General features: G+C 45.8%; 1 protein-coding gene across 1 annotated transcript in view; it reads left to right on the top strand.

The window, feature by feature from the left end:
- XK (X-linked Kx blood group antigen, Kell and VPS13A binding protein) overlaps positions 1-25,130 on the top strand; it is a 149,326-nt gene extending 124,196 nt beyond the window's left edge. Inside the window, exon 3 of the mRNA XM_069639743.1 lies at positions 21,927-25,130. Within this exon, the coding sequence (XP_069495844.1) occupies positions 21,927-22,753 (827 nt within the window). The 3' untranslated portion in view covers positions 22,754-25,130. The remainder of the gene's footprint in view (positions 1-21,926) is intronic.
- The last annotated feature ends 1,175 nt before the right edge of the window (positions 25,131-26,305 follow it).

Genomic DNA, 26,305 nt, shown 5'->3' with positions numbered 1-26,305 from the left:
TGTGATCCTTATCAAGGGCTGCAATTTTGTCCTTGATAAAGGATACACTTTGCAGTTTCTCTCAGACAATTCTGCGTGTAAGTTCCGAAATGTCTTTCATGAGTTTTTCTGCCAGCATTGAATTGCTTAGGTCTTTTTTGGTCGGCTCACACAACATGTCTGGGGGCATGATTACAGCTTTATTCGAGGGTTGATCGTTTTCCTCGATGACTCCCCTTCTGTCCACTCCCCCATCTTTCATATCACTACTTGCTACCGCTTCCCATCGGGTAAGGTCTTCATCCATTAGGCCTCCCCCATTAAGATTGTTAACTTTCACCTGCAACACCGACTCGTGGCCATGAGTGGGATTTCATCAAAAACGTCCCAGCCGTCTATGTCCTCCCAGGTTGAGGTCACATGGTTACTATGTAACTTCTTGTGATCATCATTAACCTGCTTAGCAGGAGTTGGAGTTTGATGCAGTTTTTCCTGTGCATTACATTGCTGTCGGTCTAATCCGCTCTTCCAAGACCATTCGGCAGCTTTATCTGCATTATTCTCTTTAGATGCCGCCCTCACAATAGACAGGTTTGGGGGCTGTGTCTCAGGAGCTACAGTACCACGCCCCTCTATTATATGCTTCTCAGTCGACAACAACGCTGCGTTTTCTAAGAACGAGGGGTAGGCGGAGGGGGAGGGGGACGCATCTGCACTACCCTCTCCTCTCTCCTCAGGTGCCATAGACCGAATCGCAGACTCTCAGGTGGAATCCTCCCGTGCCCGAGCGAAAAGGGGCCAGGAGGAGCTGCCCTTTCTGGGTCCCACTGCATCAGTCACCGCCACCACACCAGTTCAACTACTTTCAACTGTGCACCAGACTCCCATGCCGGTAAGTTTAAATGTGCCATTGAATCTAAATGAGATGCCCCAGATTCCGACGCCCATTGTGCATTCACTCCTGATGACGGGCTCGGGGAGAGGGGAGCTGTTGTTAAATTGATAACTCCTGACGGAGGAGTTTGCAAGTCCTCCACAACGAAATCTACCCCTACCTCATTGGCTTGGTTGTTACCGTCCTTCGGCGGATGAATCAGAAGACTCACGGTTGTAGGCATGGGAGCTCCTGCCCCTCCCGTCCCCACACCACTGGATACTGCTTACAATCTACCATTTTCAGTGGGAGGGTGAGACCAATATTTTACTTTGTTTTCTTTCTTTATCCAACCCTGTGTTCGTGTTTGGTGAGGTTTGGTCTGCAGCCACGCCCATTAGTTTGCGTGCACAATATGGAAGGCACAGTTGTTTTAGTGGCTTTCGCGGTATGTGATGGCTTTCTGGGTAGACTCCAAGCTTGCAGTAGGTAGCAGGCACCGACCTGCAGGCAGGCTTAAAGGGACAGCAACAGGCAGCACAATGTCCAGGTACCGGGTAACACCACTTGCCACCACTTTCGCGGTATGTGATGGCTTTATGGGTAGTCTCCCAGCTTGCAGCAGGTAGCAGGCACTGCCTCCAGGCAGGCTTAAAGGGATAGCAACAGGCAGCACAATGTCCAGGTACTGGGTAACACCACTTGCCACCACTTTCACAGCCGCTTCGCAGTATGTGATGGCTTTATGGGTAGTCTCCCAGCTTGCAGCAGGTAGCAGGCACCGCCTCCAGGCAGGCTTAAAGGGACAGCAACAGGCAGCACAATGTCCATGTACCGGGTAACACCACTTTCCGCTGCTTTCATGGTATGTGATGGCTTTATGGGTAGTCTTCCAGCTTGCAGCAGGTAGCAGGCACCACCTCCAGGCAGGCTTAAAGGGACATGAACAGGCAGCACAATATCCAGGTACCGGGTAACAGCACTTGCCACCACTTTCGTGTCCGCTTTCGCGGTATGTGATGGCTTTATGGGTAGTCTCCAAGCTTACAGCAGGTAGCAGGCACTGCCTCCAGGCCGGCTTAAAGGGACAGCAACAGGCAGCACAATGTCCAGGTACCGGGTAACACCACATGCCACCACATTCAATAATTAAGAACACGGTGACAAAGTAACAGAGCTAGCAGTACACGGAGAAGGACAGGCTTAAATACCGGCACAGACCGGCCTAAGACATGAGCTGGCACTCACACGCCTGGTTGCGGAATCAGAGGAGCAAGGAACTACAAAATTGATGGGATTTGTAGTGCTAGGCAACAACGATCAACACGACTTGTATATACAGAGCGAGATTACTCAAAGGAGCAAACTATACATACAATGGATAAAATGGGTAAAAGTCAAGAGGTAAAACTAATTAGTAAGAACTGATGATAAAAGAGGCAGAAATCAAAATCTAATTTAGCAACAATCAATAATTAATAACGTGGTGACAAATTAACAGAAAGGGGATCCTTCTAAGTTGTGTGGGGAAGACTTAACACAGAATTTAAAACATATTATTGAATGTCACTCAGTTCAGGTTCAGAGAGTTATGCACTTCAGGCGTTTTGTTGATAAAGAAGAGTAGCTAAACACTGAGGACTTCTGGGAGAGATTATCCTTGTGCCATGAAAACTTCCTTTCGGTTGGTGTTTTGAAAATGCTGAATGATTTAGGTTTTATTAATTTGTAAATTGTTTGAATTAAGAAAAGAAGTGCTATGTAAATGTTTAAAAATGTGTAGTGCGGATTGTCTGTCGGATTGATTTTTGTAAGTATTATTTGTTTTATTTGTTTTAGCTATGTGTTATGTTATATGTAAAAAGTCAAATTAATTTACTAAATCACAACTATACAATATTTTTTTGTTAGAAACAAGCTTCCATCTTGTAGTATTTTCAGCTTTGTTGGGAAGAGCAGCATGCGTTTTATATTTTGTCTCTATAATGATGTCTCTTAATTGAGACAAAGGACTGTCTATGTTTTTGGACCTCTGTTGTAGTCTGGATAGAGGTATACCTTGGAGCTGTCCATTATTAATGGTCCAGGTTGCCTGGCTTTCTGGAGAAGGGCAACAATGCCTCTAAAATTTAACTGTCTTGCCACTGTCACCATGTGAGGGAGGTCACCAGCCTGCAGGGGACTCGTAAGTACCTTGTGTGCTGTTAACACAGTAAAAAAGACATTTCAATTCCAGTGGATAAGCAAGCCATTTATCTTTACAAGAATAACGCCATGTACTCTCCTTCTACCCTTTCAGGCAGTCCAACCATGTCAATATTTTGTCAGGATAGGATCAGCTCCCCACATACTCTGCCCTATCCTCTAACCGCCTTGCCAGGGTATGAACTGCTTTCATCAATTTTTCCAGGGAGCTTATCGTGTCTTCCAATGTTGAAATTCAATCTTCTAATGCTGATGTTCGATCTGCAATCTTCCTCAGGACTGCACTGCACAGAGAGACGTTGGTCCCTACCTCTCCTATTTTTCCCTCTCTGGAAATGGACTCATGCTCTTGATCTCCCTCATCACTTTGGCCAGTGTCGATTCCTCAGCCAGATCCTTTTCCAGTACAAGCAAACCCATGTCTTTGAAGTGAGGGTTTTCCTCGGTCACCATTCGGGTCTTGGGTGACCTGTTTTGTTGTCCATCCTGTCCACTTGTGCATCTTTTTTACTTTTATTCCACGTCATGTCTCTGATCAGGGCTTTCTGTTCCCTCTCACAGGCTTGTTGTAGGAGGGAGCACTGATCATCCGCTCCTCTCAACCCGGGCCACCAGGCTGCTGAAGTTTTGCACTTCCTTCATTAGGAGCCTGATGTGATGCCCTCCCAGCTGGAGAGGGGGTGATGTTATTTGGTGGCTAAATGTATACACTTTGATTTCTGTGTTGTATTTCAGTTAGGATACCCCTCAAAATTCCTTTTAGATCACCTGCCTAGGTCAGTCTCAGGGGCATGGGATGGAAGAGAGCGAAGTGAGGAGATACACATATGTAGAGCAGACTGCATTTCTCTCCCCTTTAGAGCAGACTGCATTTCTCTCCCCACCACCCACCCATACCGCTCTCACTTGTTTATCACTGGGAATTGGTGCTGCAGCTCCCTCCACTTCTCGCGTGCAAGGTTCTATCCTGGAAGTCTGCCACCATCTGTCTTTGTCCGCTGACCGTCCCTGACTCACCTCCACCAACAGCCTTGGTGAGAGCTGCTGCTTGATCTGTTTCTTCCCCTTGAGTGGGCCGCCCAGGCCTTCATGCTTTCCCACGCCTTGTTAAGGAGCCCTAGTCATTTCAGCAGGCTCAGTCCCATGGTCACCTTCCATCTCACCAGCATCCTTCTCACCAGTGTGACCTCACTCCATCAGATCATGGGCACTCTCTGCTGCTTCCAGCGTGATCCCATGTCTACTGCCACCTAACTTCATTAATGTTCACACCAGGCAGCCATGAGGTCACCCTCCTCTGGTTCTTGTCTCCTTTCCTGGCCCCTTCTTCCAGGGTTTGTTCCCTGTCAACGGCGTAAGTTAAACCTGGCTAGGGCCTGAACCAACTTGTCTACTTCCTCACGGGACTTGCGCCAGATTAGGTGTAGGCTGCAGACATCTTGGGATGCTTGAACTGCCATTAGTCCGAGGCCGGTAGTGTCATGCTCACCTGATTCCCACGGAGGCGCAGGTCTGGCTTCGAGTGCTGATGCTTCTTCAATGGTGAAGCGCAGGACTCTGATGATGGACAGGAAGGGCCCCTCTACTCTGGCTTTTCTGGCTCGCAGGAATATTCCCCTGTGCGTGAAAAGGGAGTATTACCTACTGACGGAATAATGCTCAAGCCTCCCACTCCCTTCCAACCCTCCTCGATACCCTTCCACGATTCCCCGTGAACTCTCACCTTAGGGTCTGGAAGGATGAGTTCTCCATCCTGCTTCTGATGCAGGGGCGCGTTGAAACCCAGTTACTTCACTGGATTGAGGTTTGATGGGAGTTCAAAATAAGCTTGACTATTCAGGTGAGGCGCTGTAAGAGTTCTGTTGCAAGTTCAAAAGTTCAAGCTTAATAATAATGTTCATTGTCTTATTGCAGCAAGCGCTAATGCTTATGTCTTTTCCCCTTAGGGGCTGGGGTTCAGAATGCCGGAGATATGGCGCCGACCCGAAGTGTAAGTTCTGGATGAGCGTTCAGGTAATGTCTTTGCATTCGCTCATTCAATGTCTTTGACTTTTTTCCCAATTGGGGCCGGGGTCCGGAATGCCAGGAAGCGGCAGGACCCGAAATGAAATGGGAATGACCCAACAGGTAAGTCTTAGAAGGAAACTGAGCTTTTCCTATTTCCCTTCCTTCTCTCACCTTGTTTTCTTGTCTTTTCTCTCTAGGCTCTGGGAAGTGGGTGGGGATCCGGATGATCGCTGCTGAAGATGGAGGCGCCCAGGAAAGGTGACTGAAATGCAGCGCTGCAGCGATCGAAGCGAAATGCTTTTAAAATGATGTCTTCCCTTTCAGGATCGTCGGTGTGATGTCCCCGTGATGCAGCTTTAGCAGGTAAGGTCTTCTTTCTCTCCAATTCTCTCTTATCTCCCTTTGCAGGCAACCCAGGATGCTGACAGGCGTGGCTGAAGTCCAGATGCAGGAGCTGACACAGTGAGCGTCCAGCTGCGAGGAGCAGAACAACGCGAAGCGTGAGTTGCTGATCGGGCGTGGTTTAAATAGCTTTGGAAGAAGTTCCAGGCAATTTTACCTTCCACCGATCAGGTATGTATCCTTCCCCGACCACACCCAGGTGGAAAGTAGTCCCACAGGTAAAGTAGTTCCATTCAGGCCTCAAGAGGGCCTGGATGTAGCAGCATGGTTTGCATCAGGTAAGTGCACATTAAAACACTTGAACACATGTCTAGCTTTATGAGCCTGGCGCCTAAGGCGCCAGGACAGGGTTCCAACATGAGCCTGGCGCCTAAGGCGCCAGGACTGTGTCCAAAGGGCCCCAGCTTGGGCCCGCTGGCACTGTCATGATCTCTGCTTCCAAAAGATCAGGACTTGCCCGACTCCCTTGGAAGCAGACCCATAACCCCGGTTCCGAGTGCCAGCCAGTCCCAATTGGGACCTTTTGGACCCTATCCTGGCGCCAGTGGCACCAGGCTCATAAAGATGCCCAGTCCCAGCGCTGGAAGCGCTGGGCTCATAATGCTTGGGTGGACTTACCTGCAGCAGACCATGCTGCTTACTTACCTGCCAGTTGAACCCCTGATCCTCTTCTGTTTGGGATTACTTTTCCTGTTGGGTGGGGCAGGAGCCACTCCCTAGGTTCAGAATACTGGAACTCTTCTGGAAAGCAGGAACTCTTTTTTTACCTAGGCGTAGCTGTGGAAGGAGACAGCTAAGCACTACAGGAGGCTATTTAAACCACACCCGATGGATGAATCTTGCTTTGTGTTATTCTGCATTCTCTGCAGCAGAACGCTCATCGTGTCTTCTGCTTCTGATCCTGGGCCTAAGGGAACAAAGGCTTACCATCCTGGAATCCAGTCTTCAGCAGCACCTGTAAAGACAAAGAAAGAACAGGTTAGCACTACGGTCTTCAGTGGCAGCGAATCTCTTACCTGGTCCATCGGCTGTCACCAACGCCTCGCGCTGCATTCCGGCATCTGAAAGACAAAGGCTTACCTACTCTTCGCATGCTCTGGAGGTTTTCGCACTGCATTCCGGCATCTGAAAGACAAAAGCTTACGAGCTCTTCGCACGCTCCGGAGGCCTTCGGCGCTGCATCCCGCATCTGAAAGACAAAAGAAGGTGCGTTTAAAGACATTGGGCAACTTTATTACTCACGTGCCATTACTCCTTCCCACGCCGAATCCAGTGGGTATTCCAGCACCCTTCAGCTTCTCTAAAGCTCCGAACTTGTACCTGCAAGATAAAAGGGACAGTTAGTGCGCATCGTGAAGCAGGCTACAAGCGCTTACTTACGTGCTTCCAGGCGCTTCTATTCCTCACGCGGGTTCGATCCTCAACTCTCATCAGCCTGCCATCCGCCATCGCCGGAACCCTGCAAAACAAGAGATATCATTACAAAAGACTTTTAAGACATTTGAAGTGCCCAGAACTTACTGTTCGTGCAGTTAACGACGGACAGCAGTCCTCTGAGGTCAAGAGGCCTGCACCCTTATCCAGTGAAGAAACTGGTTACGGCACCCTGCCCCGAGGCAGATGGAGAGCTCGGCGTTCACTTACCTAAGGTGAGGGCGTTAACCTTTGGGGTTCTACAGGAGAAGAGAAAGGGAAGAGGAGAGAGGCACCCAATAACCCCAGTTCATTAATCCCATATTTTCTATCTGCAGACATCTTACTCTTCGAGTCAGACATACAGTGCACAGAGGTCCAGCCCAAAGAGCCAACCGTGTGTTACACATCACCTTTGAAGATACGGCATTCACCCAGTTAAGACCGGCGCCTCTGCGGGAATCAGGTGAGCGTTACAGGCACTTCCCTGGGGGGAATGATGCCTGCCTCTGGGGTTGCTGGGTCGGACCTGGCTCCTTGGAGATAGGCATCATGACAGAACCCCCCCTCAAGGCCCCTTCCAAGGTTGTTCCCTCCTGGGGTTTTGGCTTGTTCGGAAATCTCCGGTGGAACCTTTGTATTAATCGAGGTGCGTGAACATGGTTACTAGGCTCCCACGATCTCTCCTGAGGTCCATATCCCTTCCAGTCAACAAGATAGAAGAGTTTTGACTTTAACACCTTGGAGTCTAAAATGCCTTTAACTTTAAATTCTAATTCCCCTTCAATTTGAACTGGGTCTGGAGGCTTGGACAGTTGGGTCCCTGGTTGTACTGGCTTCAAAAGTGATGCATGAAAAACTGGATGAATACGCATGTTAGACGGTAAATCCAGTTTAAAGGCCACGGAATTGATTATAGCCTTGATGGGATAAGGTCCTATGAATCTGGGATTGAAGGTTCGCGGGCCCTTGAGGGGTAAATGTTTCGTTGCTAGCCATACCTGGTCTCCTACTTGGTAAGGAGAAGTTTTACTTCGGTGCAAATCAGCATTTTCTTTATACTTTTTCTTGGCTTGCTGTAAATGAGTTGCAGCTTCTTTGAAGGCTCGGGTTATTGTGTAATGCAGATGATTTACTGCGGGCATTTCCAGGGTCAGAGGTGGATCTAGGTCAGTGGTCCGAGGATGGTGACCATACAAAGTATAAAAAGGAGTTTGTCCGGTTCCAGAATGCACTGAATTGTTGTATGCATATTCTGCGATCCAAAGGATGTCTTTCCAATTTAACTCGGATTGGTGTAACATGCACCGAAGATATTGCTCGAGAGTCTGATTGGTTCTCGCGGTTTGTCCGTCGGTCTGGGGGTGGTGGCTGGTGGATAACCACACATCTATTTGTGCTAGTTGGCAACATTTCTTCCAAAAATGGGAGATAAATTGACTTCCACGATCCGAGACTAATATGGAAGGAAAACCATGTATGCAAACTATATTCTCCAGAAATTCCTTGGCCAAGGTGGAAGCTGAAGGCAAACCTTTTAAAGGGATAAAGTGGGCCATTTTGGAGAATAGATCCACAATTACAAGGATAGTGTTGTAACCAGCACAAGGAGGCAGGTCAGTTATAAAGTCCATTGACAAGGTGTGCCATGGTGCCGGTGGAATATCCAAGGGTTGAAGTAGGCCGGCTGGCCTTTTCTTTTGACCCTTGTCTTGGGCACAAATTCCGCAAGACAATACAAAAGACTTTATGTCTTTTCTCCAAGAAGGCCACCAGAAGTGGCGTTTGATTTTTTCCTCCGTTTTAGCGATACCAGGGTGTCCTTCCATTAATGATTCATGATGATGGGCAATAACAAGTTCTTGCAATTCTTTACTTGGCAGAAACAACCGCTCCTGGAAGTAGGGTAAATCATCCTTAACGGTGTAATGAGGACCCTTTTGACTCCATTCCAGTAAGGCTGAAGAGTCTAGAAGTTGTTTTACTTGCGTTTGGATGTCCTCAATAGTTTGCAATGAAGTTAGGTCTAAGATTCTTTGTTCAGGTATGATTGGCACAGGTTCTAAACTCGAATTGGGTTCTTCCATGCCAATCCGGGATAAGGCGTCCGCTTTACCATTCTTGCAGCCAGGGCGATAGGTAATTACGAAATCAAATTCCGCAAAGAATAGAGCCCATCGGAGTTGTCATGAAGATTGAGCTTTGGCCGTCTTTAAATATTGTAAATTCCTGTGGTCCGTAATCACGGTGATGGTGTGTCTTGCCCTGAGAAGGTAATGACGCCAAGCCTTGAAAGCAGATTTAATAGCCAGTAACTCCTTGTCGGTAATTGCATAGTTGATTTCAGGAGGAGAAAATTTCCTGGACCAAAAGGCCACAGGGTGTAGTTGGTTAGTTTCTGGGTCTCTTTGCGACAGGACAGCTCCCATGGCCGAACTGGATGCGTCGGTTTCCACAATGTAAGGGAGATCTGGGTGCGGGTGCTTCAATACAGGTGCAGAGGTGAATTTGGTTTTCAGGTCCTGAAAGGCTTGTTCGGCCTCAAGAGTCCATTCAAAGCGTTTGTTTTTCTTTAGGAGAGCTGTGATGGGTTGGACTGTTCGGGAAAATTCCGGAATGAATCTTCAATAGAAATTGGCGAAGCCGAGCATGCTCTGAACTCCCTTCACCGAGCTAGGAGATGGCCATTTGAGGATGGCGTCCACCTTTCACGAGTCCATTCGGACTCCTTGAGGCGTCAGGATGAATCCGAGAAACTCAACTTCTGTGGTATGAAAAATGCATTTTTCGAGCTTTGCAAATAGTCTGTGCTGGCGCAATTTCTCAAGAACTGCCCTAACATGTTTTCTGTGATCGGATTCTGAAGAAGAGTACACCAGGTTGTCGTCAATATAAACAATGACACAGACATCGATAAGTTCCCGAAGAACATCATTCATAAAGTACTGAAAGGCGGCAGGTGCATTGCACAAACCGAAGGGCATCACCTGATATTCGAAGAGCCCAAATTTGGTGCGGAATGCAGTCTTCCATTCGTCGCTTTCTTTTATACGCACCAGGTGATAAGCTCCTCGGATATCTAACTTGGTGTACACACAAGCGTCTTTCACCTGGTCGATAAGCTCAGGGATCAGGGGCAGAGGATAACGATTCTTAATCGTTATTTGATTTAGGGCGCGATAGTCTATACATGTTCTAAGGTCGCCCTCTTTTTTCGGCACGAAGAACAGAGATGAGGAGACAGGAGACTTGGACGGGCGAATAAAACCATTGGCTAGGTACTGATCTAAATACTGACGCAAATGCAGGTTCTCAGGTTCCGTAAGAGCATAAATCCTACTACAAGGTAGTTGAGCATTGGGTACCAGATCGATTTGGCAATCATAAGACCGATGGGGAGGTAACGTGTTAGCCTGTTCCTTCTGAAAAACGTCTTGGAATTCTTGGTATTCTGACGGTAGCTGTACAGGGGTGGAAGTTGCTGAGGCTAGACCCATAACTGGATTTCTTGGGTAACAAGTTGGTTCACAATCAGGAAAACTTATCTTCTTTGCTCGCCAGTCGATTCTGGGATTATGTGTTTCTAACCAAGGAATTCCAAGAATTACTTGAAATTGTGGGGCCTTGATCACATCAAACACGATTGCTTCCCGATGTTCATCCTGACCCACCAGTGTCATTTCAACAGTGGAATGCGTTAGAGGCCCTGAGGCTATTTCGGTTCCATCTACTGTAGTAATGACATCTTGGGTTACTTTCGGGCGGAGAGGGAGCTTAATCCTGGAAGCCAATTCACGGTCTATGTAGTTTCCAATAGCTCCACTGTCGATGTATGCTTTTACAGCATGCAACTGCTGAGGCTGTTTTGGGTCCACGAGCACCATTGGCATGACAAAATGCGAGGTCAAAGAGTTTGTTTTCAAGCTCGGCAAGCGGACCCCTACGTTTGTCGGGCTAGGTCGTTTCCCGAATCAGGTGTCAATAAATAGTTATCAGTGGCTCCAACCACCTTCTTAGGTGGTTTAACCGGACAATTTCGAAAAAAGTGACTGGAAGTCCTGCAATACAGACAAAGTTGCATTTGCCGCCTTCTCTCTCGTTCCTTCTGCGTTAATGGTCCTTTAACACCGCCGATTTGCATAGGTTCGGATACGTCGGTACTCTTGGAGTTAGCGTGGGTTTTGATCGGTACTCGGGTTTCGTACTTGAACCGATCTGCTTTTCTATTTTGAAGTCTGTGATCAAGTTGAACCACCAAGTCTATGTAGTCTGCGCAGACCTGGGGTGGATCTACTATCTGAGCTAGAACATCCTTAAGCTCTCCGCGCAGGCCTCGATGAAACAATGTGATCCTTTTGTTTTCTGGCCATTCAGTTTCCACAACCAGTCTATTAAAGGTGGCAACGTAGGACAGGAGATCCTGATTACCTTGTCGTAAGGATAGCAGTTCGTTATCAAGGGCCTGTCCTTGAGAGTGTCGAGCAAACAATCTTTCCATGCTGGCCTGGAAGCCCTGAAAATCCTGGAGAATGGGATCATCCTGGTTTACCAATGGAATAGACCAATCGGCAGCACTGCCAATGAGGTAAGATAGTATAAAGGCTACCTTGGTCTGGTCGTTAGGGAAGGCCCCGGGTCTGCATAGAAAGTGTAAACGACATTGGTTCATAAAGACGACATATTTCTTGGGATCCCCCACAAAACGTTCAGGCGGGGCCAAAGGCATGTGTCCAGGTAGATTGATTTGTACCGGGTTATTCAAACCCATTGATGTGGAAGTACCTCCGGAATTAGGTAAAGGAGTGTGCCCTGCCTGGGCCTGCAATAACCTTTTGGCCAGGTCATCAGTTCTTTCCTTGGATAGGATCAGTTCTCTTTTGAGAGCGTTGGTCTCCTGGCGGGCTGAGTGCACTTCTGCCCGTAATTCCCCCAAAAGCTGGGCCAGCTGATCTGTCTCGGAAGTCTCCATAGCGCCCGGGTGGGAAATTGTGGGTAGGCTTCGCGTTCTGTCACGCTCACCTGATTCCCACGGAGGCGCAGGTCTGGCTTCGAGTGCTGATGCTTCTTCAATGGTGAAGCGCAGGACTCTGATGATGGACAGGAAGGGCCCCTCTACTCTGGCTTTTCTGGCTCGCAGGAATATTCCCCTGTGCGTGAAAAGGGAGTATTACCTACTGACGGAATAATGCTCAAGCCTCCCACTCCCTTCCAACCCTCCTCGATACCCTTCCACGATTCCCCGTGAAGTCTCACCTTAGGGTCTGGAAGGATTAGTTCTCCATCCTGCTTCTGGTGCAGGGGCGCGTTGAAACCCAGTTACTTCACTGGATTGAGGTTTGATGGGAGTTCAAAATAAGCTTGACTATTCAGGTGAGGCGCTGTAAGAGTTCTGTTGCAAGTTCAAAAGTTCAAGCTTAATAATAATGTTCATTGTCTTATTGCAGCAAGCGCTAATGCTTATGTCTTTTCCCCTTAGGGGCCGGGGTTCGGAATGCCGGAGATATGGCGCCGACCCGAAGTGTAAGTTCTGGATGAGCGTTCAGGTAATGTCTTTGCATTCGCTCATTCAATGTCTTTGTCTTTTTTCCCCATTGGGGCCGGGGTCCGGAATGCCAGGAAGCGGCAGGACCCGAAATGAAATGGGAATGACCCAACAGGTAAGTCTTAGAAGGAAACTGAGCTTTTCCTATTTCCCTTCCTTCTCTCACCTTGTTTTCTTGTCTTTTCTCTCTAGGCTCTGGGAAGTGGGTGCGGATCCGGATGATCGCTGCTGAAGATGGAGGCGCCCAGGAAAGGTGAGTGAAATGCAGCGCTGCAGCGATCGAAGCGAAATGCTTTTAAAATGATGTCTTCCCTTTCAGGATCGCCGGTGTGATGTCCCCGTGATGCAGCTTTAGCAGGTAAGGTCTTCTTTCTCTCCAATTCTCTCTTATCTCCCTTTGCAGGCAACCGAGGATGCTGACAGGCGTGGCTGAAGTCCAGATGCAGGAGCTGACACGGTGAGCGTCCAGCTGCGAGGAGCAGAACAACGCGAAGCGTGAGTTGCTGATCGGGCTTGGTTTAAATAGCTTTGGAGAGAAGTTCCAGGCATGTATCCTTGCACCGATCAGGTATGTATCCTTCCCCGACCACACCCAGGAGGAAAGTAGTCCCACAGGTAAAGTAGTTCCATTCAGGCCTCAAGAGGGCCTGGATGTAGCAGCATGGTCTGCATCAGGTAAGTGCACATTAAAACACTTGAACACATGTCTAGCTTTATGAGCCTGGTGCCTAAAGCGCCAGGACAGGGGTCCAACATGAGCCTGGCGCCTAAGGCGCCAGGACTGTGTCCAAAGGGCCCCAGCTTGGGCCCGCTGGCACTTCCCTGGGGGGAATGATGCCTGCCTCTGGGGTTGCTGGGTCGGACTGGCTCCTTGGAGGTTGGCATCATGACAGGTAGTTGCGTTTGATAGTTTGGTGTTCCCTGTCCTTTTCCCAGGCCAGGTTTCTTTTTTTCAGTCAACAAACTTTTAACAGTCACCAGTGCACCCACAACAGCATGCTTTAGCTAATATAGTGAGATTTACGTATTGGAACAATAGAGTCAGTAGTGCAGTTCACAGAGATGTCTACAGCTCCAATGTGCCCTCGGCCACACCCATAAAGATGGCTTTGCAATCTTTTGGCAGTTCCCTGTGAGTAAAGGAACAATTAACGAGTACGGTCAAACTAGTCCGCAGGCTGTTTATGTCCATTTTTGGTGATAACTGGTCGAGGGCAGACTTGCAGCCAGGAGGCATTTATTTTGATAACTTCTAATCCAGTCTTCAGGGGCAATGAGATGGAATGATGTGAAGTAATGTAAGCAACTTCAATTCAACACTACAGCTAAGTCAATGCCTAGTCTGGGATGCTGATGGAAGCCCTTATTGATATATTTTTATGTCCAGTTGGTTTACTCTGGATGACAATCCTTATATAACACCCCTCTCTTAGAATCCCTCTGACCCCACTGAGCCAAGAAGTAGGTTTGTTTTGCAAATTAAAAGGTTTATTTGAAAATTAAACAATATATATCTATCACACTTTTATAGTAAATTAATATTTGATATCACACTTGAGAATATGATGTTGATCAACAGTGGATAATGTTATAGTGGTACACTCTTTTTAATGGCTTAGAAGTGATATAGAGAGGATAAAGTAGCTGAGAATGCTTTTATGGCTTCAAGGACAATGCAATGATGAATGAAAATGCAGTACAGAAAATAAACTTGATATGACTTCAACAAAAGACAATGTAATCACTTTTCTTTGACAATTCACCCCCCCCCCTTTATGCAAGGTAAAGAGATGGAAGGAAAGCACAAAGTTCTCAGGAATGCAATCAAATATTCCAAAATATTTCCCCTAGCAAGCCTAGAGGAAAACAGGTAGGCGTTTTAAACACAGGCAATATACTTTGATGTGGTATGCAAAGAAGTGAAAAATATGCTAAAATGATTTTAATTCCCTCTAGAGGTTCATGGTGGGTGACAGCTACTTTGTATTAGTTCAGGATCACTTTAGCAATGCTCTATGAATGATTGTCAGGTTGCAAATGAATTTCAGCAAAGGAAAGCAAGGACAAATCTTTTTACACGTGGCTGAAATTAAGCAAAATGTCAAATCGCAGCAATTGAGTCGCGTGCATCGAGCACAATTATGGAGGCACTATAAGTGGTAGCAGGTTCATTGGAAAGCTTAGAATCTTAGCTTTAAGATGACAGTTAAATCTCGCTCCTAGCACAAACGGTTCCGGAGATACGGCCGATTTAGTAATGGTAGTTTTTTGGATTTTAAATTTTAAAGCTCAGAATGACAGATGACAGTTTTCAGGTTTAAGGATGACAGAATGACATGATTCTAGGAGGCAGTTCTAATAGGCTAAAATAGTTTGGATTAGATTATTTTAAACTAAGAGATTGGTTTTGGCACAGTGCTAGCTGGGTACTCACACTAGATTTTGGACAGGAATGCGACTTCGTCATGGATCGGGTCAGGATTGGACTGCGGTTCCCTCGCCACGGACGGTCTCTGCCTGGTTCTGCTCACTGGATCTGGGTCAGCTCTGTTAGCGGCACTGCACAGCGATCTGGGCTGGATCTGGTCTCTCCGGATAATTCTACCTTCTGGGTCTCTGGTTCTGTCAGAAGTTCTTGGCAAAAATTCAAACAGCTCGCCCGGCTGTTGAATAGTTTGGTTGGTTTTGAGGCCTGCTTAAGAGAAATCAGCTTGTGGGTTAGGCCTTTGCTTTGAGTTCTGGAGTCAGAGTTCTAAATTCTGGTCTCTGTCTTGCTGGAGTCAGTCTAGGTCTCTGGAGTTCTGGATGTGAATTTGTCCGTCAGCGTGCTCTGCAGAAAATGGGAATTGAGTGTCTCTACCTGTCCCAGCAGTCTCTTTTTATGTGTTTAGAAAGTGGGTGGGTCGGCTAATTCTGTATGCCCAACCCTCTCAACTTATCATTGGGTTGTGTGTCATCTTTATGGCTTACAGAAAGACACTCTCCTTGTCAATGTTTACACAAATCTATTTCTGATCCAAATACATATTTCCCAGATACACAATGTGTTGAAATTGCATGTACATATTACAGATTCCTTATGGTCCATGCTTGTCCGACTCTGATCTTCCTGGGGGCTTGCATTAAAAAATGACAATTTAATTTAGTTTTTAATTGGTTTACCAATGTTAAATCTGTATCAAAAATGACACCAATGTACACCCTCCTTCTACACACATTCCAGTAATTTACTAGGTTTCTAGCATAAACCCGGTGTCTGTAATATCAATAAATAGCGGGGTTTCGCCTCAGAACATGGTACAAAGTTGAATCAAGTCTTGAATTGTGGGTACATTTCTTGGATTAAGGTTCTCCAAATTGCACATTTTTGTGAGCTTAATACAATATTTTAGAAGCATTTAACTTAAACATATATTTGCTGCAATAGGAATCCACACTCAAGTCTGGCCCACCCCTCGAAGCTGGGTGGGTCAGCTCACATGTCCCTGCTCCCAGGCAGAGCTCTGTTTACAGTCCACATCCAAAATTAACATACTCCATTCAAGGGAAAGAGTCTATTGTGTGGTGTCCGGCAGGCTGACGGGAAAACCCCTCCTTCCCAATCACCAGGGTCATGTGATATCCTGGGCTGTTGTGTGGGTCTCTGGGGTGAGAAGGTTTCCCAGCCTCTCGGCCTGTTAATTGAATCAGATTGTCTCTGGGAACAGCAGGTGGTTAAGAATTTTAATTAACCAACAGGCTTTGAAGTCCCAGTTAGGCTGGATCCTCTTGCACTCCTGAGATACAGTCCTACTGTCAGAGTTTAGACCTCTAGCGCCAGTTTGTGGACAAAGCTGGTACTGCACCCATTTTTGGGATCTGTCTTGAATTAATGCATTTCAATAGAGTGGTCTTTTGCTTGATAGTATAGGATCCTTGCTTAACATTGTTTTGATGGCATCCTTACAGTAGAGTGGTGATGTGGAACCCCCCACAAGAAGGTTGTATCTTTGGAGTGGTCTTGTGCCCATGATTTTAGCAACTTTTTGACATCAATAAAAACGGATTTTGAACAGAACCACCTTTCTTTGCACTGGTGGGTGGCAGATTAGGTGACCATTTTGGTGTGCACAAACTGCGCAGTTCTCCTGGATTCTGGCGTGAATGTGGGTGGCGACAGCTCATCCCCACATCTACCCAGTCTATTGATTCAGTTTGTTCTGGGATAGAATAATGGGCGGCGACAGCTCACCCCCACATCTACCCAGTCTATTGATTCAACATGGGTCAAAACCCTTGACAGTAACTGGCACATGTGGGAGACAGCAGTGGTGGCAGGTTGGCTCTAGCACGGGTACTGGTATTATTTGAGATTTCTTTGAGCTTGTTTTGGAAGATAAGTACTGGTTGTCAGCTTGCTTCTGGGAGGGGGTGGTGGTTAGTGGCTGTACCACATTCGACAGGGTGTCTGAGCTCTCAGAAGATTTTGACGACTTCATCAGATTTATTGCAGCCAATCCATCAAATTCTATGTCACATTATGGGGAGTTCCCGCACACAGTGCCTCAGTTATACCTTGACGATCAGTCCATTCCTGCAGAGACTTACAAAGCAGAAGTCGTAAGACAGGACCAGAAAGACACATCCACTCACAAGCCACAGACAATTCAGGATTAGGTTTTATACCATGCTTTGCTGACATTTGCATTGTCTATGTGATCACTAAAAGAGGCTATTTGGGTTTGGTTAGTAGGAAGAGAGCGGAAAATGTAAGATAGCTTTGCTGTTGTCTAGTGCATGCAGAACGGAAGAACCCAGGTTATGTGTATAGGTATGCTTCTAGGTGATTTGTGCCAAGGGGTACTACAAGTATCTGCATACTGAAGGGAGCCTTTTGTGCACATAGTCTCAACAAATGCACCTTAAACAATTTGAAGGGAGAGATGTAGAGCTGCAATGTTTGTAGAGTGCATAAAGGTGTTTTATTGTTGTGTGTGGGTGATTTAGTGGAAGTGCACATTAAAAGGTGAAAAAGCTGAATTGAAGCATTTTAGCTAGATCATACATCCCTTACCTACTTGTGGCACACATAATTACACTTCATTCGACATCAATCTGAGCTCACTGCACAGTAGCACTACAACATCAAACTTCTATACTGCTCATCAAGAAATCCCCACCAACACCCTTTGAAATGCTATCCAGACATGGATAATATACTTTATCAGGGCGACATCTCTCAGGGATTGAAGCCAACACGATTGGACATTTATTTATTTATCCGTTTGTAAAACCCCAAAGCCATCCGCATCAGGGCGCTACATAAACACACAAACAAAGCAGATTAAAGGGACATTATGAAGAACAATGCATTCTACCTGCTTTACTCAAAGAGGAGAGTTTTTAGCTGTCTCCTGAAAGTCAGAAGTCTTTCCTCTGAGTGCAAATCTAAAGGAAGGTCATTCCAGGCTTGAACCACCAGCACAGGAAATGATCTTCCATTTCCTCTCGTTCTTTTAACCCGAAGGATTTTAAGTCGTTGGACAGCACTGGATCACAAAGATATTTGTGGCTTATATTTAGACACTTTTTCTTTAAGATAACTTGGAGCGTCTCCAAAAACACATTTATGAGCCAAAGTAATCATCTTAAAGCGGATCCTCGCAGCCACTGGCAACCAATGGGGTTCTCTTTAGGGCATACTTATATGTTCTTTTGTAGATATCTTACACACGATCCTAACTGCATCATTTTGGACTTTTTGCCGTTTTCTTACACATTCCTTAATGGCGCCACCAAGCAAGGCCTTACAATAGTGCAATCTTGACATAATGATTGCTGGGACTAAAGTTTTGCAATTGTTCCTATTTACCAGAAGGCTGATCTGTCACAATACTTTTAAATGATATTGTGAGTTTTTCACCTTATCGTTTACATAGACCTCTGAACAACTTTGGCTGAGACCAAGATGTGACCGCCTTCTACCTTGGATCCCTTATATTCTAAGCCTAGTTTATCCCTCGCCTGTTTGGATCCATAAACCATCAGCTCTGTTTTTGAGCAGTTTGGACATTACCAGTTTTCAGTCATTCAATTCTTGATGCTGCTGTAAACACTGTTTATTTTTTCTGAATCCTGGTGGTAGTTTCCACTAAGTTCCATTGTTAACTGGATATCACCAGCATAATTTGTTAATTGCAGGCCCATTTGTTCCATTCGGACGCATAGGGCCTCATTATAATTGTGCAGGTCCAGTAACAACAGTGCCGGTAGCCTACCGGCACTGTTGTTACCGGACGAGCACAGTATGGGTTTGCCTGCCGGAGCTGCTGTAACCGACAAGGCAGACCGGGTCGGGCACAGCAGCCATGGTAAGCAAGCCGTAACGGAAGCACTGGCACCATTATTAACGGTGCCAGTGCTTCCATGTTCGCCATTGAGTCCTTTATGGGAATGGGGAATTACAATTTACCGGTGCCAGACATTCCGGAACGCCAGGGTTGTAATCCCCCGGTGTTACCGGCAAGCCAGACGCCGGTAATTCTTGCAAATCAGGCAACAATCCACCGTTCGCGCCGGCAGGGTTAGTGCCGGACTTGTACTGAGACCTATAGAGGTTTAATGTACACATTAAATAGCGCAGGAGACAAACAAGTGCCTTCTGGAACCCCATAGTGTATCTCTGATGAGTCGGAAAAGCATCCCCCCAGCAAATACTAGACTTTGTTACTTTAAAATGATTTAATCCATTCAATAGCATCCATGGAACAATTACCTGCATCAGCCAAGTTATGTAGCAGGCTTTTGTGATCCAACAAATCAAAGGCCGCTGATAAATCCAGTAAAATCAACAGTCCTGTTTTACTGTTCTCCCAGGTGCCCAGCATCTGGATTTGTAAGTTGTGGAGGGAATCGTACAAAAATGTCGACCTGGGTACTGCGACGGCCGAAAATGCTGACTTATTTTTCTTCTTTTTAACCCCTCCCTTACACCATATATATATGTGGGGGGATTAAGTGTATAATATTAATATGGGGGGCTGCGGGGGTCTGCCCCCGCATATATATGTGGTGTAAAGGGTTAAAAAAATAAACATCAGCATTTTCGGCTGTCGCAGTGATCACATAGATCCGTCGAGGAGGGCACTGTCAGTGCCAGGATTGCTGCGAAAGCCTGATTGCTTCATTTGCAAGGATTTAGTCAATTCAAAATGCTTTTGTAATTGAATGGCAGCTATTTCGGATTGGGGTTGGAAGCCTGTGACAGAAATGTTCGAAGGAGAAAAGACTGAAAGTTATTTTTCCTAAAACATTCAGTCTTTTCTCCTCTGAACATTGCACTCAAGGGATTCCAACCCCACCCACACCTCAACCCCCACCCCCTACTTACCTTGCGGCGGCACACTTCGCTGTGTGCCGCCGACTCACTGTGTCCCTGCAATGCCTGTTCCCTTTCACTTCCATGATCGGAACCGGCGCTGCAGGGTCCTTTCCTTTTTTTTGTTTTTATATTGGATCTTTCTGCAATTTCATCAACTATCTTAAGTTAAAAAAAAAGGCTATTTGTGAGAGGCCTTACGTTATATGCATCCTTAGGGTGCAGTCCTGTTTGTTTTATTAAGGGGGTCACTACTACTTCTTTAATTCCTACAGGGAAAGATTTGTGTAGGAATGAGGTATTCACAAATCTGCTAATGAAATGTGCAAAAAGTTTAGAATTCTCCAGAATGATTTTGATGGCATTATATCATATGGGCACGATGTTGGATGACATTCTTAAGTATTTTCTCAGTATCTACAAGTGAAATAGATTCAAACTAAAAAAACTCTTGATTGTTCCCCCTCTACTTATTTCTTCCAATGTCCTCTTTTTCCTTGGATTCCTCCGTAGTAAGACCTTGTCTGATTCTATCACGTGCAGAAGAAATTTTATCAGAGAAGGCCTGTTGCACTCTGATACAGTCATCATTGTCTGGCATACAGAGATACTCTAGAACACTGGGGTTTTCAGATTTCTTAAAAATGTCTGACATTGATGTAGTTCGAAAGGTTTGGTTCTTTGGAGTACACACAAGAAAGGCATAGACAGAAAGCCATACAACTTGAACCTTCTACCAGATAACTCACTAAACCGACCAGACCCTACATGTAACTGGCCTTGCTGATACCCAAAGCACCTGCATCCCTTAAAATGACCAAGCAAATTCACGTGAGATACTTACCGATGTCCCATACATAATATGCTTCACACACCCTACGGAGTTGGGAAAGATCTGAAGCCCTGACGCTCCTCAGGGGATGTTTGACAAGGGTAATCCAAACCCAGCAGATCATAGTCTCTCACATAGTCCAATTTTGTGCTTCTTGAACAGCTGACACAGTTAGCAAATCCAAGATGGCGCACACATCAGATGCTGCACTTTGCAACACCTGTAAAATTTGGCAACATATTGGTGTATCATTTCCAATTCTGGTCTTTCCTTTTATGAACTGTTGAATTCTGATCGGTTTAATGTAATGCTTTAATTGTGAGTCATGACTAATAATGCTAACGTAGTGCATTGCTTTGTTATAGCCTAGAACTGAGTCAAAGGCTTTTAATTAACACTGATAGGTGTGCTCTCCCTGCCTAACCTCACAACGGCATACGTCTTGAGAGCAAACCCCTGAGATGACAAGCAGATGATCAAACATGGTGTTGTTTGTATCTGCTTGTGAGTGATTAGCTAGGTTTGAAGATCAAGGAACACCTTATCTGCAAGACTGTCATTTAATATTATTCACTAGATTTGTTGCCATTCTTCATATCATAATCTACCTGAGGACTGTTGAAAGAATATACTGAGTGCAGCACAGTCCTCTTCGTGCTTTGTCACAGCCAACTACCGTCACTTTGTGAGTTTGAGACAAAAATGTGTACCAAACAATAGCTTCATACGAGAGATGTGGCATCCGCCATAAGGTAAGGGCAGAACATGGGCATTAACTGTATTCCTTGGTGCTGTGTCACGACAACTCTATATCGTTTAGTGAAAACTATTCATTCCTATTGCTGAGACACAGGCTGGGTCAATCTTCTCAGCTTTCAAGCCAGGAAAACTGAGTTGTAGTGCAGACATTCCCACCTGCTCAGATTGGTGGGCATTCGGCAATGCATTCTATGCTTCCATTACTTAGTTAGATCCCCTATTTGCCCAAAGCTGGGGGACCTAATACAAACAAAATAATTATTTGAAGCCATATAAACGACTGGATATTACATTTTTCACGTAGAGGTCCCCCACATGCCACACCCATGTTCATGCATTTTGTGGTTGTGTGTTGCATTTTACCACCATTGAGCTAATCCCTAACCATCATTTTACAAAGCATCCATGTTTCATATTGAAGTTAGTTGCATCAGCTTGGCCTTGAGAACTTGTCATGTTTAAGTACTTGTGACGGGGGAAACACAGCGTACACAGAAAGGGGTCTGCAACACATTCAGCATTCATGCACATTCACCATGTTTTTCTTCCCTTTCAGGTGTCTCCATGACCATCTCCCTGCTCTCGATCGTCTACGGCGCCCTACGCTGCAATATCCTTGCCATTAAGATCAAGTATGATGACTACGAGATCAGAGTGGCACCCATAGCCTACCTGTGCGTATTCCTCTGGAGGACACTAGAGATCGCTACCAGAGTCACCGTCTTGGTCCTCTTTAGCTCAGTCCTGAAAATCTGGATCCTACCGGTGGTGCTGGTGAATTTCGTCGTTTTCTTCTTCTACCCCTGGATCCTCTACTGGCAGAGCAAGTCTCCTTTCCCAGAGAACTTAGAAAAAGCCCTGACAAGGGTGGGCACCACAATTGTTCTGTGTCTCTTGACGTTCTTGTATGCGGGTATTAACATGTTCTGCTGGTCAGCTGTGCAGCTGAAGCTAAACGATCCGGACTTAATCAACAAATCCCAGAACTGGTACAGAATGGCGGTGTATTACATGCTGCGGTTCATCGAGAATGCCTTCCTGCTGCTCTTGTGGTACCTCTATAAAACCGATGTCTATACATACGTGTGCGCCCCTCTGCTTGTCCTCCAGCTGCTGATCGCCTACTGCTTTGCTGTTCTGTTCATGCTTGTGTTTTACCAGTTTTGCCACCCTTGCAAGAAGCTCTTTTCCTCTAGCATCTCGGAGGGCTTGCTGGCATGCTTCAAGTTCCTCTGCTTTGTGTGCAAGCCGATAAATTCTTCTGAGTCAGTAGAGAAAGTGGACTCAAAGTCCTTGGACGGTGACGACGGTAATGGGCCCACCAATAGCAAAGCCGAGTCGCAGAATGGAAATGCCCACCAAAGAGCAGCTTCCAATGCTTAAAGCAGAGAACTTGTTTGTTCTAGCATTGCAGATGGCAACATAGCCACAACGTATTAAAACACAGATTGTCTGTGTGTTCTGTCCTGCCAGGCACTTGCTGAGGTTTGGGCCGCAGCGCCTGCAAAGTGGATGCCCTTTTGCTTGACGCTGACATGGTGCCAAGGTTTCAAAGATGGATGCAGCCTACTCTTAGTCAAGGTGCTGGTACCTTATGTGTTTTGCATTTTTTGGGGAAGCGGTGCAATTTTCATACACATTTGTATTCTGGTTTGGCCTTTAAGCCTCACCGGCGCTCCAGTTCAACATTTGCTTCGTAATGCTAAGGGATGCTGAAAATGAATACAAAATTGCCTTTCCGATCAAATTGTAAAAAATCTGAATTAGACAGATTTTGAAGATCCTACTGTAGAGGGTGTGGGTGGTGCTTACAACGTGTGTATGTAATTCAAGACGGAAATATACCCTTCAGCACTTAAGAGGGGAAAACCAGATCAACTATCCTTTGTCTGGGGAAAACCAGATCAACTATCCTTGGTCTGTAAATATCGTTCAACCACAGCGCCCACAGGGCCAATAGTTACATGAAAATGTGCACCTAAAGTGTTTGTCAGAGAAATAAAGTAACAATGGTGAATAGCGTGGCCAAAACAAACATCTTGTTCAGTGCCGTGTTCTGTATACTGTCAGCACTCTGTAAAACAAAATAATTATGAATGTTACGTACATACGTGCATGTTGTAGCCAATCTATTTGCATCTGTTTGTTCAACTGGCACTGTATGGCTGAGCATGTCACAAGCTTGGTTGAGTGGTTTCCAGTTACGGTGAAACCTGGTCCATTCTGCCCTTCTTGTTTTTGAAGGATTTAGACTCTGCGGCAGTAGTGACAGCACGTAGTAGTATATTGGCAAAAAGTGGTGGAGAACTTTGGTTCCCACCTGCAGATTTTTTTTGTAATCATCTAGTGATGGATGATACGTTATAAAGTACAAAAGTCATTGAATTTGTCAAACTTACCCAACAACCTTTCCAAACATTGCTCCACAGAGGAAAACAAGAGCATAGCTTCCTGTCTGTAAATGTGGTGCTCACAAGAACCAATCCCACCTCATATAGCTTGCAAAACTCAAGCACCCACCAAGACTATTCCTCTCAGAGGACACCCCCCCCCAACCTGCCCATTCAAATGACTGGCAGAGGCGGCAAGTACCTCCTCAGACGGGAGCGTGTTCCACTGTGCAACGTTTTACACTCTGAATAAATCCCTGCTGATACCAGGATGGAACCTCACAACATCCAACTGTTAGAAGCGTGCTGTGGAGCAAAACACTTCCAGGCCTGTTGACACAAAAGTTGGCCTATGAGAGCATTTAAGAATTTTAGGAGACCAACCTTCTGAGCATAGCCATGTACTTGCATCATGCCGCCTTTTCAGTCCAGTGCCACCCATTGACTGGAGACACACTAGGAGCTCAGTTTGGACTTAGTTGTCCATTCAGCAAATGCTGTTGGACGATGGAGGTGGGGGGCTTTGAACTTTGGTTGTTAAAAGCGGATTGAATGCCCAAAACATCAGTCCAAAAATACTGAGCGAAAACAAAAAGCTTGCTGGTATCGTGCAGCAGAAAAATTACCTTCATAAATCCAAGTTCCAGGCAGATGTGTTTCCTCGAAATTGATGCACTATCTTTTGCACAAGCTGAAATGCATTCATGCACATTGTCAACTTTTGAAAATCAACTTTCCATTCATCAGTTGAACACAAGTTTCTCTGGTAAAAGCTGGGTAGTGAAATGGTGCGATTCAAATGGAAAGCTGATGCTGTGGTCCCAAAGTGCAGGGGTTGCTTTGTCAACTATGTGCAATTTAATCCCTTTTTATGTTTGCATTGCTCAAGGCAACCTAATCCAACCCCCCATGCAGGCATCATACCCTAAGGATCCTGTATTGTGTACTCATTGTGTCTTACAGGCACAACACTTAGATGTTTTATGGCAAAGGAATATGAATTTGTAAATCATTTTATTGACTGTATTTATTTCCTATTTATATTGTTCAATTGGCCTAAGTGCAATGACTTACATTTTGTGTAATCAGTGCCTCGATAAACAACGAATGGATTGAGTTGAGTCGCACAATTATTTGTTATATTGACAATGTTTGAAGGGAAAATGCTCCTGAATGAAGAATTGAATGCAGGCCTGTTCCAGAATGGGCGTACTATGGTATGTAATACAATCAGATAAGAAAGTGCAGATGTTCCTACAAATTGCTATGAATTGAGCAAATCTCTGGATGAGACAGGACCGAAACATTGGATGTGCTTTGGGCAGCTAAATCTAACTGCATATTACCAATAAAAGTAGGTTTTACAACTTTCTCATTTAACTGTGATGCAATCCACAACATTATCGCTGTCGATGTCTGAGTGCCTCTATATTTGTACACGTACCTCAGATACAGTTCTGTTGTCATTGGCAATTCATTTTCATGTATTGCTTGCTGTAAAGCGGAAAGGATTGGTGCTTGAGATCCACCAAGGCAAAACACTTCAGGTAAGTATTGTCTTGACACAGGACCCGATTCGGCGACACTTGGGGGTTATGTCGACACGTTTCTCCGCCAAAGTATGTGCCACCCATTCTAAGCTCAGTCAGATACTTGATGAGAAAATGATTGCTGTGCTTGAAACAAGTGGCCAAGGAGGTTGAGGCCAACAGAGTGGAGGTGGGCGCAGATACTGTACTCGACACACAGTAGCGATCTTGACGAAAGTGACACTGAGGAGAGATTTCTCAACCACTTAACAGTGCTGTACAGCAGACATTTTATGAAGCTATCCACAAAAGGGCAATATGCATTACTCATGAGGAAATGTCGTCTCTGGATGAGCAAGGACTGTGCAGAGTGGAGGATCCACAAGAGTGAGGGAACGGGTGAGACCGGCGTTCAGTATTCCAGAGGGGATTTCCAGTGCCACATGACAGATTTCCCTTTGACACGACAACTCCCACTTTTCTTTTGGAGAAATAGTGGCAAGGCCAAGTAAAATCTCCTTGCACTTCGCCTACTAGACATATGGCGGTCTCTAGGAGCATTGCCACACACAACCACTGGGCCCAAAAGTGGGAGAATTCTTCCAGAACTGCCACTTTCTTAAAAGTATATGAATGGAGCAAATAAGAAAAATGCCATTTCACCACAGTGGCACGGTTCTTATTTTACACAGAGCTCAAATTCGGGCCTGCAGCATTGCAATAAGTCAACACAGCTCAACAGCATTGGAGTCAGCCTCAACATTTTAGGGGGCTAGAGGACAGCTATACAAAGAGGGTCATGAGTGCAACCGTGAAGGATCACCCAATACCAAATGCTGCTCCAAGTGCCTGCATGCCCTCTATAAGTTGTGCCTTTTTGCTTTGTGAACTCTAGCCTTGATAACTCCAATACATAAGCTGTCCCTTTGCTCCCAAATGTCCGGAAGAATTGAAGCATAGAAGTCAGCTTTGATAGGCTTCTTGTGCTGGGAATCAAGCAAGCCATGTTGCAAGGT

This window comes from Ambystoma mexicanum, chromosome 7q (assembly GCF_040938575.1).
Source record: "Ambystoma mexicanum isolate Mex_15411 chromosome 7q, UKY_AmexF1_1, whole genome shotgun sequence".
Lineage (NCBI taxonomy): Eukaryota > Metazoa > Chordata > Amphibia > Caudata > Ambystomatidae > Ambystoma > Ambystoma mexicanum.
This window is presented reverse-complemented; position numbering and strand designations above follow the sequence as displayed.